General features: G+C 41.4%; 1 protein-coding gene across 1 annotated transcript in view; it reads right to left on the bottom strand.

Annotated features, from left to right (window-relative positions):
* The window catches only part of LOC117513126 (1-phosphatidylinositol 4,5-bisphosphate phosphodiesterase eta-2-like), a 667,318-nt gene that overhangs the window by 308,991 nt on the left and 338,854 nt on the right, over positions 1–19,473 (bottom strand). The window contains exon 8 of the mRNA XM_034173461.1: positions 10,132–10,303. Within this exon, the coding sequence (XP_034029352.1) occupies positions 10,132–10,303 (172 nt within the window). The remainder of the gene's footprint in view (positions 1–10,131; positions 10,304–19,473) is intronic.

A 19,473-nucleotide genomic window follows, 5' to 3' on the forward strand; every position in this document is an offset into this window, starting at 1 on the left:
GGTGGCCCTTCATTTACAGACTGTGCAGAGGTTGCTCTACGGCCCACAGCAGTTGTGGACAGAGATGGCGGCCGTTCTGCATTGCAGAGTTGGAAGATTTGGTTACTATAGACATTTGTTTCTGATGAATCTGACTGGTGTGGAGCTCATGGGAACAACAACCTTTTACCGTTCTATACTGAAAGCTTGGAGTTCGGTGTTGTCGTTTTCACGACAGGAGCCTTATGGATGTGCAGGAGAAGAGCCACTCTTCCATAACCCCGTTATTAGCAGTGGCCTGTTGGAATCTCCCCAGCTGAAACAAGTGTTTGTAGCGGCAGGGCTGACCGGGCTGACCGACCTGAGAGCAGAGAATAGTTGGAAAAGTGCTGCTCAGCTGTGTCAGGAGACTGGGATCAGGTCTCAGCGAGTAATGTCACGGTTTTTGGATGAGGTCAGGAGTGGGCTGCCGACACACTTCAGAGAAGCCTTGGAAATCTACAGACGCCATTCGCTGGTTCACTCTGTGCGGTTTCCTCCGCTGTCGGTGCGGGTTGCAGGACTGCAGTCAGAGCCGACGGGAATACTGTCATCCTTCCCAGTTTTGTCAGATATGGCTACAGTGGAAAAGGAGGACATATATATGATGGTCATGAAAGTCCGCCACAGAGCCGAGTTGGCTGACACTGCGGAGTCCGGGTGGTCGGGTGTGTTGGCCCCGGGGGCTTCTCCCAGAGGCAGTTGGAGGTCCCTGTACTGCCCTCCTATTGAGAAACGCTGTGCTGATCTTCAGTGGACGGTGGTGCACGGAGCCGTGGCTACGAACACACATGTGGCTCATTTTGACCTAGGCTCAACCAGTCAGTGTGACTTTTGCTCAGCAGAGGAGACCCTGGAGCACCTGTGGCTGATCTGCCCTCGTCTGATACCCCTTTTTAATGTCCTGGGACTATGGTTTCAGAAACTTGGGTGAAATTTTACCGAAGAACTCTTTGTGTTTGAACCAAAACTTTCAGGAGTGCAGCGCAGGAATATATCAGTGACTAATTTCATCTTGGGACAGGCCAAGATGAGCATTTGGATAACAAGGAGGAACCGGAGAGCAGGTACAGGTGGCACAGACCCTGAACTCCTGTTGAAGAGACTGATAAGAGCACGCCTCAGGCTGGAGTTTGCATACAGCTCATTGGTGGGGGAGCTGGAAGAGTTTGAGGCCGTGTGGACGATGGGGGGGGCGCACAGCAACACCGTGATGAAGCCTCACAGGACATGTTCTGGCATGTCCAGGCACATCCACAATTTCTCGGATAATCACTCAACTGAAAAACCACTGACAGCTGTCTGAACGCCATCTCAAAGCCGTCCTGTGAGACCAAAACTCTCACTGCGGTATTGTATCACTTCCTGTTCCGGAGCACAGCTGTGTTTTGCTGTATCTGTTAGCTGTTTAATCTGCGCAGTTAGATTGATCTAGGTAACTAGATAACGATTTGTTTCACAGTGTAATCTTCACATGCCTTAACTAAAGCACTCCCTCTGCTGAATCACCTGTAAATTATTTACACATTGTGTGTTTTTAGGAATCTGCTAGCTTAGCGCAGCTACTAGCTCTTAGCCAGTTTAGCATGGCGGCTTCTCCCGTCTCTCCCGCACTTTTCTGCTCTGGGTGTGAAATGTTTAGTTATTCCTCTGCCTCCTTTAGCAGTAACGGTACTTGTAATAAGTGTAGCTTATTCGTAGCTTTGGAGGCCAGGCTGGGCGAATTGGAGACACGGCTCCGCACCGTGGAAAATTCTACAGCTAGCCAGGCCCCTGTAGTCGGTGTGGACCAAGGTAGCTTAGCTGCCATTAGTTTCCCTCTGGCAGATCCCGAGCAGCCGGGAAAGCAGGCCGACTGGGTGACTGGGCGTAGTCCTAAACAGAAGCCCCGTGTACACCGCCAACCCGTTCACATTTCTAACCGTTTTTCCCCACTCGACGACACACCCACCGAGGATCAAACTCTGGTTATTGGCGACTCTGTTTTGAGAAATGTGAAGTTAGCGACACCAGCAACCATAGTCAATTGTCTTCCGGGGGCCAGAGCAGGCGACATTGAAGGAAATTTGAAACTGCTGGCTAAGGCTAAGCGTAAATTTGGTAAGATTGTAATTCACGTCGGCAGTAATGACACCCGGTTACGCCAATCGGAGGTCACTAAAATTAACATTGAATCGGTGTGTAACTTTGCAAAAACAATGTCGGACTCTGTAGTTTTCTCTGGGCCCCTCCCCAATCGGACCGGGAGTGACATGTTTAGCCACATGTTCTCCTTGAATTGCTGGCTGTCTGAGTGGTGTCCAAAAAATGAGGTGGGCTTCATAGATAATTGGCAAAGCTTCTGGGGAAAACCTGGTCTTGTTAGGAGAGACGGCATCCATCCCACTTTGGATGGAGCAGCTCTCATTTCTAGAAATCTGGCCAATTTTCTTAAATCCTCCAAACCGTGACTATCCAGGGTTGGGACCAGGAAGCAGAGTTGTAGTCTTACACACCTCTCTGCAGCTTCTCTCCCCCTGCCATCCCCTCATTACCCCATCCCTGTAGAGACGGTGTCTGCTCCCAGACCACCAATAACCAGCAAAAATCTATTTAAGTATAAAAATTCAAAAAGAAAAAATAATATAGCACCTTCAACTGCACCACAGACTAAAACAGTTAAATGTGGTCTATTAAACATTAGGTCTCTCTCTTCTAAGTCCCTGTTAGTAAATAATATAATAATTGATCAACATATTGATTTATTCTGCCTTACAGAAACCTGGTTACAGCAGGATGAATATGTTAGTTTAAATGAGTCAACACCCCCGAGTCACACTAACTGCCAGAATGCCCGTAGCACGGGCCGAGGCGGAGGATCAGCTTATTAATTAATCAAAAACCCAGACAGAGCTTTAATTCATTTGAAAGCTTGACTCTTAGTCTTGTCCATCCAAATTGGAAGTCTCAAAAACCAGTTTTATTTGTTATTATCTATCGTCCACCTGGTCGTTACTGTGAGTTTCTCTGTGAATTTTCAGACCTTTTGTCTGACTTAGTGCTTAGCTCAGATAAGATAATTATAGTGGGCGATTTTAACATCCACACAGATGCTGAGAATGACAGCCTCAACACTGCATTTAATCTATTATTAGACTCAATTGGCTTTGCTCAAAATGTAAATGAATCCACCCACCACTTTAATCATATCTTAGATCTTGTTCTGACTTATGGTATGGAAATAGAAGACTTAACAGTATTCCCTGAAAACTCCCTGCTGTCTGATCATTTCTTAATAACATTTACATTTACTCTGATGGACTACTCAGCAGTGGGGAATAAGTTTCATTACACTAGAAGTCTTTCAGAAAGCACTGTAACTAGGTTTAAGGATATGATTCCTTCTTTATGTTCTCTAATGCCATATACCAACACAGTGCAGAGTAGCTACCTAAACACTGTAAGTGAGATAGAGTATCTCGTCAATAGTTTTACATCCTCATTGAAGACAATTTTGGATGCTGTAGCTCCTCTGAAAAAGAGAGCTTTAAATCAAAAGTGCCTGACTCTGTGGTATAACTCACAAACTCGCAGCTTAAAGCAGATAACCCGTAAGTTGGAGAGGAAATGGCGTCTCACTAATTTAGAAGATCTTCACTTAGCCTGGAAAAAGAGTCTGTTGCTCTATAAAAAAGCCCTCCGTAAAGCTAGGACATCTTACTACTCATCACTAATTGAAGAAAATAAGAACAACCCCAGGTTTCTTTTCAGCACTGTAGCCAGGCTGACAAAGAGTCAGAGCTCTATTGAGCCGAGTATTCCTTTAACTTTAACTAGTAATGACTTCATGACTTTCTTTGCTAATAAAATTTTAACTATTACAGAAAAAATTACTCATAACCATCCCAAAGACGTATCTTTATGTTCGGCTGCTTTCAGTGATGCCGGTATTTGGTTAGACTCTTTCTCTCCGATTGTTCTGTCTGAGTTATTTTCATTAGTCACTTCCTCCAAACCATCAACATGTCTATTAGACCCCATTCCTACCAGGCTGCTCAAGGAAGCCCTACCATTATTTAATGCTTCGATCTTAAATATGATCAATCTATCTTTATTAGTTGGCTATGTACCACAGGCTTTTAAGGTGGCAGTAATTAAACCATTACTTAAAAAGCCATCACTTGACCCAGCTATCTTAGCTAATTATAGGCCAATCTCCAACCTTCCTTTTCTCTCAAAAATTCTTGAAAGGGTAGTTGTAAAACAGCTAACTGATCATCTGCAGAGGAATGGTCTATTTGAAGAGTTTCAGTCAGGTTTTAGAATTCATCATAGTATAGAAACAGCATTAGTGAAGGTTACAAATGATCTTCTTATGGCCTCAGACAGTGGACTCATCTCTGTGCTTGTTCTGTTAGACCTCAGTGCTGCTTTTGATACTGTTGACCATAAAATTTTATTACAGAGATTAGAGCATGCCATAGGTATTAACGGCACTGCGCTGCGGTGGTTTGAATCATATTTATCTAATAGATTACAATTTGTTCATGTAAATGGGGAATCTTCTTCACAGACTAAGGTTAATTATGGAGTTCCACAAGGTTCTGTGCTAGGACCAATTTTATTCACTTTATACATGCTTCCCTTAGGCAGTATTATTAGACGGCATTGCTTAAATTTTCATTGTTACACAGATGATACTCAGCTTTATCTATCCATGAAGCCAGAGGACACACACCAATTAACTAAACTGCAGGATTGTCTTACAGACATAAAGACATGGATGACCTCTAATTTCCTGCTTTTAAACTCAGATAAAACTGAAGTTATTGTACATGGCCCCACAAATATTAGAAACATGGTGTCTAACCAGATCCTTACTCTGGATGGCATTACCCTGACCTCTAGTAATACTGTGAGAAATCTTGGAGTCATTTTTGATCAGGATATGTCATTCAATGCGCATATTAAACAAATATGTAGGACTGCTTTTTTGCATTTACGCAATATCTCTAAAATTAGAAAGGTCTTGTCTCAGAGTGATGCTGAAAAACTAATTCATGCATTTATTTCCTCTAGGCTGGACTATTGTAATTCATTATTATCAGGTTGTCCTAAAAGTTCCCTGAAAAGCCTTCAGTTAATTCAAAATGCTGCAGCTAGAGTGCTAACAGGGACCAGAAGGAGAGAGCATATCTCACCCATATTGGCCTCTCTTCATTGGCTTCCTGTTAATTCTAGAATAGAATTTAAAATTCTTCTTCTTACTTATAAGGTTTTGAATAATCAGGTCCCATCTTATCTTAGGGACCGCATAGTACCATATCACCCCAATAGAGCGCTTCGCTCTCAGACTGCAGGCTTACTTGTAGTTCCTAGGGTTTGTAAGAGTAGAATGGGAGGCAGAGCCTTCAGCTTTCAGGCTCCTCTCCTGTGGAACCAGCTCCCAATTCAGATCAGGGAGACAGACACCCTCTCTACTTTTAAGATTAGGCTTAAAACTTTCCTATTTGCTAAAGCTTATAGTTAGGGCTGGATCAGGTGACCCTGAACCATCCCTTAGTTATGCTGCTCAATTGCTGATCAATTTTTTTATATAGCGCCAAATCACAACAAACAGTTGCCCCAAGGCGCTTTATATTGCAAGGCAAGGCCATACAATAATTATGTAAAACCCCAACGGTCAAAACGACCCCCTGTGAGCAAGCACTTGGCTACAGTGGGAAGGAAAAACTCCCCCCTAACAGGAAGAAACCCCCAGCAGAACCAGGCTCAGGGAGGGGCAGTCTTCTGCTGGGACTGGTTGGGGCTGAGGGAGAGAACCAGGAAAAAGACATGCTGTGGAGGGGAGCAGAGATCAATCACTAATGATTAAATGCAGAGTGGTGCATACAGAGCAAAAAGAGAAAGAAACACTCAGTGCATCATGGGAACCCCCCAGCAGTCTACGTCTATAGCAGCATAACTAAGGGATGGTTCAGGGTCACCTGATCCAGCCCTAACTATAAGCTTTAGCAAAAAGGAAAGTTTTAAGCCTAAGTAGGGAGGGTGTCTGTCTCCCTGATCTGAATTGGGAGCTGGTTCCACAGGAGAGGAGCCTGAAAGCTGAAGGCTCTGCCTCCCATTCTACTCTTACAAACCCTAGGAACTACAAGTAAGCCTGCAGTCTGAGAGCGAAGCGCTCTATTGGGGTGATATGGTACTACGAGGTCCCTAAGATAAGATGGGACCTGATTATTCAAAACCTTATAAGTAAGAAGAAGAAATTTAAATTCTATTCTAGAATTAACAGGAAGCCAATGAAGAGAGGCCAATATGGGTGAGATATGCTCTCTCCTTCTAGTCCCCGTCAGTACTCTAGCTGCAGCATTTTGAATTAACTGAAGGCTTTTTAGGGAACTTTTAGGACAACCTGATAATATTCAGGTTGTCCTAATATTTGGATGATATTTATCATCCAAATATCACGGACAAAGTGACAAGAAGAACCAAATCCACTTACTTATGGAAGGAAATAGTGTCTCCCTTGTTCCTCCGTTCGTGACTTTGCCAACATGTGCAGCTTTCCGGCATATTCCACCTGTTTCTTGAACTTCTATTCACGCAAATCACTAACTTGCCCGGAATTAAAATGTCGACCACGCCTCCTTACTGACAGGACTTACTTAATGGTTTTCATTATGATGTTCTTATTTTGAAAGTTCAATAAGTGGACTGATATGTTGAACATGGTGCGAATGCTACGTGAAAGACTAAAGTAAGATAATTTTATGTTTACTGAACAAGTAGTAGACTTTTTTTTGTTTTGTATATTGTTCTGCCACTTTTAATTACAAATTCATCCACACACGCCTGAGTTTTCATTATCCTTCATTTGTTTGACATTTGTTGTTGAAAATTTAGCAGGTGAACACTGGGTGTGTTTAAAACAATATTGTGGTGCTCTTAATTCATAATGTTAAGTAAAACAGAGCATGCCATGGAAAAGAAACAGCTTGATTTTTGCTTAATAAACTGTACTATGTGGTCAAGACTATTTATATTTAGTTTCTTTTGTCTGTATTAACATATGTGATATTGGAGTAATCCAGAAGTAATTGAAAGTAATCAAATTACATTACTTTAATATTATGGTACTTGGATTACATTACTGATTACATTTTTCAACAGGTAACTAGTAACTGTATCGGAATACATTTTTAAAGTAACCCTCCCAACCCTGTATATATATATATATATATATATATATATATATATATATATATATATATATATATATATATATATATATATATATATATATATATATATATATATATATATATATATATGATGTCACCCAGGTCATGTACACTAACATGATTTTGTTGGTATATAAGATCTCGATCTCTGCTTATGGAAATGTGGGATAATCCAGGTGCTAAGATCCTCATCCTAATTTCTTAGAACCACATTTTACATACTTAACTCTTATTTTTCAAGGTGAGAGCTTATTTTTAACTCTACTGCAGTGACACACCTGGAGAGAGTCACATGTGTCACATTCTCTGATGTGTTCATAAGACATGCCCACATTTATTTAAAAAAGGTGGAAAAATGTCTGACAGTTTACCGTGCATTAAGTTCCACATAGACAGACACAATGAACTAAACCCATAGACCAGAGAATGCTAATTTGCCATATTATGTGTGTGTGTGTGTGTGTGCGCCATATTCCTGCACTTTGTATTTAAAGTACATAACTTAAAATCCTCTCACAATTGTTGTATTTAAACTATGCTTTGAAAGACTGAACACAGTAAAGTGATTCAGGTTTACTGTGTTCAGTCTTACCTCTGGCTGTGTGACTTTAACTTTTAAAAACGCTGTGGTGAAACCTTTAAGTAAAAAGACAAATGGCCAGCCGTCCCTTCTTTCTAATTTTAGGACTATATCTCAACTCCCCTTTTTATCCAAGGTGTTGGAGAGAGCGGTCTACATCCAGCTGTAGTCCTATTTAGCCCAGCATGACAGTTACAAAAAGTTTCAGCCTGGCTTCAAACCCAAACGTAGCACCAAAACCGCTCTACTGAGAGTTTTAATGATTTCATTTTAGCTGCTGACTCAGGTAGTCCTGTCATCCTGATGCTTTTAGACGTGTCAGCTGCCTTGGACACAGTGGACCACGCGATTCTGCTGTGTCATCTCGAGCAGCGTGTGTGGCATTACAGGCTCTGCTCTCACCTGGTTTAGTTGTTACCTCAAAGGGAGGAACTCTTCTGTGCAGCTGGGCCACTTTTCTTCAGATGTAGCCCCACTGACCTGTGGAGTCTCTCAAAGCTCAATTCTAGGTCCTATGCGTTTTCTTTTGTACATGTTGCCTCTCTACGATATCTTTCAAAAATATAACATATCTTTCCATTGCTTTGCCCATGATGTCCAAATTTACGTGCCACTAAGGTCGTCAGGCAATGACCCAATACAGACATTACTGGATTGTTTGAGTGAGTCAAATCTTGGATGAGTGCTAACCGATTGAATCTTAATGAATCCAAGACGGAGGTTATCCTGTTTGAGGGGAGCACTTCCACAGCCTGCTCTGATGATGTCCAGGGTCCCCTGGGTTCCAACATTCACTTCGGTGTGAATGTTGGGGTGATTTTTGACAGCCATTTTAAATTTGATAAGCAGATCCGTGCTGTTGTTAGAACAAGTTTCTTCCAACTCCGTCTCCTAGCCAAGTCCAAGTCATATTCCTCTAGGATTGACCTTGAGAAGGTTATCCACGCCTTCGTCACAAGTAGACTAGATTATTGTAACTCTCTGTACATTGGCTTGGATCAGACCTCTCTGAACCACCTCCAGCTTATTCAGAACACTGCTGCTCGTCTTCTTTTGGGGAAGAAAAAGTCTGACCACATTGCTCCGGTCTTGGCTACTCTTCACTGGCTTCTGGTCCGTTACCGGGTTGATTTGAAAGTTTTTTTTAATTGTTTTTAAAGCCCTCAATGACCTGGCCACAGTGTATCTTTTGGAACTTCTTTTTCCTTACACCCCAACCAGAGCCTTAAGCATCACCTCCAATTGTTGCTGGAGGTGTCTAAGACAAGATTAAAGATGAGAGGTGACAGAGCCTTTGCAGCGGCTGCCCCAGGCTCTGGAATATTCTCCGCTTTAATATTAGATCATCACTGTCCCTAGAGACTTTTAACCTCTTAAATTTGGGGACTTGCCCTGTTTTGGAACATTTGAACACTCATAACTAACCAATGCTGACACCAACATACACTTATTATACATCAAAATGTCAAGCGAAGTCTCCTCTACAAAAAGTGTCCACTTCAATCACATATCAACTAACCACAGCTGAAACGCCAAGCAAATAAAGGCATAAATTGGAATTCATTTTTTGGGAAAAAACCTCATTTACTCCTACCAAGTATTATTTACTTTCAATTTTTTTTGCATCCACAACATCCCCTAGGACCTGTCTTCTAGCTGATCCAAACTTTTGCATTTTTGACCTTGTACAAGCTGAGAAATAAATCATAATGTATGGGTATTGTGATTTTGGTGAAATAGGCTCTAGGGCTTAAGGGGTTAAAGCCTCTTTAAAAAACCTATTTTCTTTTCTCTGGTGTTTCCATCTCTGTTTCACCTTAGTATTTCTTCAGTTTTTCCTGTTGCCTATTGCTGACAACTTATACCTTATTTGTAGTCTTTCTGTCTCATGGCCCAAGCAGAGGGTCACCCCTTTGAGCTTGGTCTGCTTGAGGTTTCTTCCTCAATATCATCAGAGGAAGATTTTCTTACCACTGTTGCCTGTGTGCTTGCTCTAGGGGTTGGTAAGGTTGGACCTTACTTATGCATTGCACCTGAGGCAGCTTTGTTGTGATTTGGCACTATATAAATGAAAATAAAATTAAATTTTCTACTACTTTTTAATTTTGTTGTTACTTTTAATTCATTTATTTCCGATTGGGGTAACTTGGTGCCCATTTTTTAATTATGTGCAGCACTTTGGTCGACCGCTGTCGTTTTAAATGTGTTTCAGAAATAAACGCTGAGTTGAGTGTCAATATTATGCTGATGATCTCACTAAGGGTCCACAGACAATATTTAAATATCCACGCTGTGCTCACATTCTGAACTTACCTTGACAAGGATCTTGCCTTTGAGCATTTCGGGTGAAGGCAGGTGTCCAGACTCATCGGCTGTGACTTTAGAGACGTCCAGTTTGTTTCCCAGGATTTCAATGAGATACTGAGCCATCTTCTTTTGCTGAGGAACGCTGCAGTGATTCTCGATAGACAGAATGACTGGGTAGCTATGAGTATTGGAAATGACACAGCAGTTAGAAGGCTGAAAGGGCCAAAGTTCCATGATGCTGCTTTTGGCTTTTTAATTTTGAGCCAATCACTGTAACATTAAAGTAAAATTATGTCTCTATTTTGCACAAATTCATCTACTGAGAAAAGCAGCAATAACAGGAAAGCAAAAGGTCATGTTAAGATGCCTCAAAGTAAATCACAAAGAATACACGGTCTGAGAACACATTCCTCTGCCAACACGTTGGAACATATTAAAGAGTCCATAAAGAGAAATCTGAGGGAGAAGAGGAGTGTCCTCGTGCCCGTCTCCCAGTGGGGCAATAACAAGACTGATCTGAAAGCTGGTTTCTGTACTTACACTGGGTGAAACATGCATTCTGTGAGCATACAAGCATATTTATTTCTGATGAAGTGAACACAACAAATTGACAAAAAAGAGTGAAAATGGTGAAAATTGTGAAAAACAGAGCTGCAGGTTTCTGGCACTTTTTTATTATTGTAGGCTATAAGCAAGTGAAAGAAGAGTGCAAACAGTAACAGTGTTTGATCATTTAACTTCATGAGATGTTGACTTGTGTCAGTTACCGGAGCCTCACTTCCCAGAGTCTGATCATAAATTATAAACATTATACTCTAATCATATTCATTAGTTTAATTGTCTGACTGTGAATGACATCAACTGTCAAATTTCTGGAGCCCAACAGTGTGAACAGAGCCACCTCTGAACTCTCTCTGGGAGACACACATCCTTCCTTATATAGTTTTAAATCGTGATCATGTTCTGTCCAAAGAGATTTTATTGATGCCATCAGAACCGAGTTACCTTCAATCCCCCAAGAAGACAAACTGCTGCTCCGAGCCATTTATTCCTTCAACCACTGGTAAATGGTAAATGGACTGCATTTATATCACGCTTTTCCATCTGCATCAGACGCTCAAAGCGCTTTACACACTAATGCCTCACATTCACCTTGATGTCAGGCTGCTGCCATACAAGGTGCCCACTACACACCAGCAGCAACTAGGGGTTTAAGGACCTTGCCCTTAGTGATTTTCCAGTCAGGCTGGGATTTGAACTGAGGATCCTCTGGTCTCAAGCCCAACGTCTTAACCACTAGACCATCACCTCCCCCAACCATTAAGCTGCTAAATGCAGAGAAGCCACTTTTTCTACAATGAGCAACTTTTACACAATCCATATGGCAGGTACAGTCGCAGAACGTAGCTGATTGGTATCATTTATACCTACACGTGCACTTTAGCTTTACTTATGTTCCATTTAGTCTATTCCTTTATTCTTGTGTTTACTTCTGATTGAATCTATTTTTATTCTGGAACTTGTCTTTAATTTTCTGCTCTCTGCCTTTTGAACATTGCATATAGTTTCCTCTGAAAGTTGATTTTTTTATTTTATTTTTTTTTTATGAAGGTTTATGGGTGGCCAGAGAACTGCACAAACTGAACTGCCCTTTGTGGTTTAATAAAGATTTCACCATCTGTATCATATTTCTGCAGCTCATTATAAAAGACGGGGTTGCATTTTCATTAATAACAATATCAGATTTACTCATGAAAATACCAATACTGACCCAAACGGAAAATATACTAACTGTTGCATTAGATGATCACATTATTACCTTCACAATCATCAATAGCTCAAATGCCAATGATAAATTGTGTTCTTCTGTTATAACGGGTGGTGACTTCAACACTTTCAAGGATTAATTACTGGATAGATGCATTACAGTAAGAAACAGTCTTGGCAATCAAGAGAATTAATAATGCAACATGAGAGACTTTATTCTTTGCAATAGTTGGGAGGATAAATCAGCCTCCTACCAGAGAATTCATATTTTCCCTCTAATGTTCACCATTCATATTCACATCTTGAAGTCTCCTTAATTAGTACTGTAGCTCAGTTGAGTTGCGGAGGCTTGGCATAGAAGGTTGTAGGATGCAGACTCACAGACACAAATGTTGGAGTAATAAAAAGGCTTTATCTAGTAATCTGACAAAAGGTTCTGTACACAGTATAGCAGTCAGCGAGATGGAGGTAACAGGCAGACATGATGCTGAGGTGAGGTTCAAAACAAGCAGAGTTCAGGTGCACAGCGTGGCAGAGTTTAGAGGCAGAGACAGAGGCAAGGTCAAAAAACAAAGCAGGGTCAATTTTGTAGACAGCAAGGCTTTAGTTTTATTGATAACTGGCCTTCGTTCTGGGGCCGCCATGGCTTGCTGATTATGGACGGCCTCCACCCTACTGTGGAAGGCGCCGCCATCTTGTCTGCAAACATAGATAGAGCTCTACAGGGAGGGTAACATTAGGAATTTACAGCAGGCCACAGAGCAGGTGATTAGTGACCTTGCAAGGCTTATGACAAATGTGGGTGTGGAATCCATTAGCTTAGTGGTGAAATTAGTGCAGAAAATCCACTGTGGTGATAGTGCAGTTTATCTGCCAGGGAGGGAAATTCAACAAGTTGAGACTGTGGCCTGTTTCCATAGTCGTGTCCATAAAAATCATAGAGGGATATGCTTTGCAAACTTAATACCCATTACTACATTGGATGATGTTGAAATTGAGGATGGCCCAGTGGTTGTTCAAGCATTATCAAAGATTTTGTGTCTGCTACCTACAACGTGCGTGGAATGTCTCAAACGTAAACCTACTTCCAGGCATCTTATATATGCTACTCTGGAACCACCCCTAAACCCAAACAGTTCAATTGTCAACCCCACTGAGATCCTTAGTCTGGATCTCTTTAACATAAGATCACTATCGTCAAAATCATTGTTGATTAATGATCTAATTATTGATCATCATTAAGATATATTGGGTTATGTGAAACCTGGCTTAAACCTACAGCTGTCCTCCCCTTAAATGAGGCCTGCCTACCGGCATACACGTTTAGTCACCTCCCTCTTGATGTGAAGCAAGGTGGGGGTGTTGCTCTTATTTATAAATGTAGGTTTAGGGGTCACAAATATAACTTCTGACTAATACGAGGTCTATTAGAAAAGTATCCGACCTTATTATTTTTTTCAAAAAACATATGGATTTGAATCACGTGTGATTACACCAACATGCTTGAACCCTCGTGGGCATGTGAGAGTTTTTTCATGCCTGTCGGTTACGTCATTCGCCTGTGGGCAGTCTTTGAGTGAGGAGTGGCCCACCCTCTCGTCGATTTTTTCATTGTTTAGGAATGGCTCAGAGACTGCTGCTTTGTTTGATCAAAATTTTTTCAAAACTGTAAGGCACAACTGAGTGGACACCATTCGATAAATTCAGCTGGTTTTCGGTAAAAATTTTAACGGCTGATGAGAGATTTTGGTCTGGTAGTGTCGCCGTAAGGATGGCCCACGGCGCCTGACGGCGATCTGCGCTTCGAGGCGGCAGCGTCTCGCTGTTTCAAGTTGAAAACTTCCACATTTCAGGCTCTGTTGACCCAGTAAGTCGTCAGAGAACAGAGAACTTTCAGAAGAAGTCGGCATGAGGAGTTTATTCAGACATTCCATTGTTAACGGACATTTTGTAATGAAAGAACGTGCGGGCAGAGTCGCATGTCGGGCCGGACCCGACCGCGGGGGGTCGCGACAGGAAAAACACCTCCGTTGGAAACCTTAACGGGCAAGTTGGAACATGCCCAAACTGTTAAACAATTTCTCAGTTACTCACTTGTTGAAAGCCATCAAAAGCCGGCTGAATTTTACAAATGGTTTTCAACACGGAGGTGTTTTTCCTGTCGCGGCGCACACAGATTTGCCGAGTCATCACGGAAATGACTCGGCGAATTTGCGCGCACGTCTTTCATTAAAAAATGTCCTTAAACAGTGGAATGTCCGCATAAAGTCCTCATGCCGGCCTCTTCTGAATCTTCTCTGTTCTCTCACGACGTCCTGGGTGAATTAAGCCTTAAATTAGGATGTTTTCAGGTCAAAACAGGCCAACAACAGCGCCTGGAAGCGCTGCATGACGTCTCGCTCTGTGGGAAGTCCTTACACCGACAGAAACACCCCATAATCTCTCATCAGCCGTTAAACTTTTCACCGAAAACCATCTTAATTTCTCGAATAGTGTCCACTCGGATATTCCTCACAGGTCCAGAAAAAATTTTGATAAAGCAACGCGCGCCGTCTCCAGCAGCGTGTGAAACAAAGGAATTCAGCCGAGAGGGCGGGACCACATCTCACTCAAGGCCTGCCCACAGGGAAATGACGTCACCGACACGCATGAAAAAACTCACGCATGCGCACGAGGGTTCAAGCATGATTGGTGTAATCGCACGTCATTCAAATCCATATAGTTAAAAAAAATAAATAAAAGGGTCGGTTTATTATCTAATAGACCTCGTATAGCATCTAATTCTCCGGTCTGCCCACAATGCTTCTTATTGCTAAGGTCAGAGGAATAAAAATCAGCCGTATTACTTTGTCATTGTATATAGGCCCCCTGGCCCATACGATGAATTCTTAGATGAATTTGGTGCATTCATCTCTACCTTGTCATCTAGTGCAGATAACACTGATTATTGGTGACTTTAACATGCATATAAATAAGCCTTCTGATCCCCTCTGCAAATCATTTATGGAAATTGTGGATGCATTAGGATTTCAGCAATGCATTCAGGATTCGACGCACATTAGTGGAAATACCCTGGATTGGGTTCTCGCACGTGGTATTGCTGTCACGAATATTGACATCATGCCTCTTGCATCAGTGGTCTCTGATCACTCACATACTATGACTGCAGTTTCACTGCCGTGTTTAGTAGAACAACAACCTTATTTATCATTGCGGTGACACATCAACTCCTCAACTGCAACTGAATTCAAAGATATAGACTGCCTAAAATCTTAGCTTCATGTTTGGCAAATGCACAATCGGTAGACAGACTTGTGGATAGTTTAAACTCAGTGCTCAAAACTACACTCGGCATTATTGCACCACCTTTGTTAAAACCACACCCCCCAAAAACACAGTCACCTTGGTTCAATGATTATCTGCGTGACCTCAATCATAAAGCAAGAGGTCTAGAACGGAAATGGCGTTGTTCAAAACTACAAGTATTCCTCCTTGCATGGCATGATGCTATCTTAGACTATAAACATGCACTACTGGCTACAAAGTGGACCTATTACTCTGATTTGATTAACAAAAACAAGCATAACTCAAAGTTCTTGTTCGACACGGTGGCAACACTTATTCATGGACAACCACCTGTAGTTCGCTCTCCTTTTACAGCACAAGATTTTTTTTAGATTACTTTGAGAAGAAAATAGAAGACACTGGGTTAAACATATCCCAGCATGCCTTAACCCAGCCACTACACCCTACTATTGAGGTGGGCAACATTACTGAGGTATTACCTAGATTTACAGAATTTGATAGTATCTCACTAGGTATGCTGACGAAACTCGTAATGTCAACAAAAAGCACAACCCCCCCCCCCCCCAAAAAAAAAAAAATAAAAATTGTTCAAAATAAAAATCATCAAAAACACCTAAATGCTATTGTTGCAGTGCTAAAAGTTTCCCAGACCAGTTAGCAACACGGCATACCATATACATTAAAACAAACCACCTGTGCTAGTTTGAACGTGAAGAAATTGAAGCTGTATGCTGCTTTACGTCTTTCCAAAAGACAAATCCTGCCTGACAGTGGCACATAAAGCCATAACGTCTCAACGGAGTAGCCAGAGTTCAATGCAACCCAGCAGAAATACTTTTAAAGGTGCAGCTATATGCACACGACCAAAAACGAAGTCAATTCAAAGATGCATACAGAAATTGTAAAGTAAGTGCAATCAGAAAGACTAACCCCTGTTCAATAAAAAAAAACAGCAGGTCTACATGTGGGTTGTCAGGAGATGTAGTTGAGAGGTGGGAGTGCATGAGCCTGTCAGAGATAAGTGATGCTATCAATCTAACATTAGTTTAAGATACAACAACACACACACAGGACACATCCTACATGAAATAAGACGCAGTTAAAATATCTTGGTAACTAGTGCCACGGCGGGCATATGATAAAGGAAAACCTATTGGCCGACCTTAAATCATTGTGGCTGCATTAAATCTTGCTATAAGCTGTACGATCCATTTGTCTTCTTTCCGTCCATATTACTAATTACTTTGTTTAAATCTGCCATTGTAATGGTACTTTCATTACATTAACTTCTGTTCTTTTATTTTCTGCCATCTAAACTTATCAAGGCAAGAAAGCATGCTATAAGAGACTAAAACAAAAAACTAACACCACGCTGGGCTTTTACACTGGCAGCCTGCATGTCACCTTCTAAAGGAGGGGGGAGTTTTTGATACATTTGGAAAATTATCATTTGCCATGAACCTATGAATGGAGGGAGAAATACAATTTAATTTTATGGTTTCCAATCCAAGTCAAATGCATTATTGTGTATATAATACGTATAACATGTAAATGTAGGTCTAATTACAGATATTTGTCATGATGTTTAAAATGGAAATATGATAAACAACCTGTCAATAACTTAACCCTAACACAAGAATCTAGTTTATAGAAGTTTCTTTCTACTCTTCTTTCTTGCAAAGTCATCCACTAATTCATCAAAACTAAGCTGTCTGACCAGATCTGATTCAATGGGCAGCAGTGACAGTGAGTTCAGGCAGTTTTGGTGCATCCTAATCCAGAGTTCATTCTTAATACGAGTCAGTTTGGAGAATGAACGCTCCCCTTCACAATGTGTGACAGGCACGGTCAAAAAAAGTCTAAGTGCTGCGTAGACATTTGGAAAGGTTGACTGTAAATCTAAACCTATCACAGTTTTGAGCATTTTACTTGGAGATTTTTCTTTTTCTGTTAAGAATGATTTGTATCAGTTCATCTGCCAGGCTCATGTTCACATCTGAAGGATAAGCTGCAGTTCGCCTTTAAAGTGAGCTCACTGTTGGACATATTGTTGGGCATGAAAAGAACATCAAATAGCTCAGTTACGTGTGTGTACGCGTTCAAACGGTGGTCGAGACAGGACACAGTTTGTCAATGACAACATTCAAAGTTTCGAACGGAAACTTGTCCTTTCCGTTAAATGCTACACGTGGCTCTGCGCCGTGCGCTGGAGGTCACGCCTGTACTCTTGGGAGACAGCAGTGGTGACTTTTAAAGCTGCCCCTTCAAACACCTCAAAGTTATCTCTCTGTGCTGCCACAACGTCTCGTAAAGACAAGAGAAGTTGTGGAGCTGTACATATGTCAATATCATGCTTCTGCAACTGCAGGCTTGTGGCTTGGAACCTCTGTAGTATTGTGTCCCAGACGTGTGCCGTGAAGGCCATCTCCAGCATGTCCAATTAGTCACAGAGTGCAGAAGCTTCACTTCCAGTTGCACATTTCTCCTCCATATCTTTAGACATATCAGTCAGTTGTGCATAATATTTCCAAAGAGCCTTAGTCCACTCAGCCCATGTGCTCCACCGAGTACCTGACAGTGATTTCAGTGGGAGTTTGACATCAGTATCAGGGAAAACCCTTCCCCACCTGTGTGGAGATGATGCACAAAATGTGTACATTGCCTGTACAAAGTCAAAAAACATCCAGCTTCTGGGTGACTGTCAACAGCACTGACACCAACTAAATTCAATGAATGTGCTGCACAGGGGACATAACAAATCAAAGATGAGCTTGGACTCCATTGTACTTTCCCGACATGTTACTTGCATTATCATATGACTGGCCCTACAGTTAGATAAGTCTAGGCCCAGATTCTCTACCATAGCAACAACACACTCAGCCAAACTGTCCCCACGATGGTTTTCAAAAGGCTCAAAAGCCAGAAAACAGAAAACTTAGCACTTCTGTTTTGAAATGCAGCTACTCCTCGACTAAAAAGAATCGACTTGGCTTGGTTGGTAATGGTACTGGGCCATAAAGCAGGGTTGTTGACTGTTTCACATCAGGAGTTGGGGTCCTTGCCCTCCTCATTTGAAAAAAGACACTCACACGATGCTGCTGACTGGTCTGATTGTGGGTCTGACACACCTGCAACCTTCACTTCATGGTCTTTCTGCTGCTGGTGGTCTGTGGGAGCCTGGCAGGGCTGGCATTCCTGCTCTGGACCTGACTGGGTCTGCAAAGGCACATAGTCACTGACAGGTGACACGAAACCAGTGGTGATCACATCTTCATCAGAACTCTAGAACTAGAACTCTGGTCACTGCTAAAATTAGCAATACTTGTCTCACTCATATCCAGTGGTTTAGCAAAGAAGTTTGAGATCAAAGGAACGTGTTTCAGGAAAACTGCCTGCTTTGCTTCCTTAATCTTTTTTTGCTTTTCTTTTTGAGGCACCACTTTTTTGTTTGGGATCCATGTTATTAATGGAAAGTGTTTCTTAAGATGCTAATATAGAAGCTTGTCTCGCAAATTCCTATTCCTGTCCAATACTTCCTATGTTGTATGTTCAGGAAAAAAAATACAACCATGAAAGTGTAGAACCGGACACAATATGTATTAAAATAAGTTGACCTGTAACTATTAGCTATAAGCTAAATTGTTGCTATTGTAAATGTATGTATGTACTAATATTATAAAGCTTACACTTCGACTATTATCAATGAAGTATGTTTAATAATATAATGTAATATGCAAAGAACAATAAGCTTTTAAAAAGGCTGTTAGTTGCTAGTTAGCAACTTTACACTAGCCTTTAAAAAGGCTGTGAACCTTTCAAAGTTTAACTATAATATAATATATAATGTAATATAATATAATATAATATGATAATATATAATATAATAAGCCTTTGAAAAGACTACAAAAGAACTATGAAAAGACTATGAAAAGAATATAACAGAATATATGCAATACAGTATAGTATAATATCAAAAAAATTATATATTATAAATAAAATCATATAGGGGTGGTGGCCAAGTGGTTAATGCAGTTGGTTTCAGTGCAGAAGGTTCGGGGTTCAAATCCCACCCCTGCCACATTTCTCCATGGAATGTGGAGTTGTATCAGGAAGGGCATCCGGTGTAAAACCTGTGCCAACTCAACATGCAGATCCACCTTGGATTTGCTGTGGCGACCCCGAGTGCAAACAAGGGAGCAGCCGAAGGGATAAATCAAATCATATAATACAACATAAAGGACAATGAGCCTTTAAAAAGGCTGTTGGTTGCTGATC

The sequence above is a fragment of the Thalassophryne amazonica genome, chromosome 6, assembly GCF_902500255.1.
Source record: "Thalassophryne amazonica chromosome 6, fThaAma1.1, whole genome shotgun sequence".
Classification (NCBI taxonomy): domain Eukaryota; kingdom Metazoa; phylum Chordata; class Actinopteri; order Batrachoidiformes; family Batrachoididae; genus Thalassophryne; species Thalassophryne amazonica.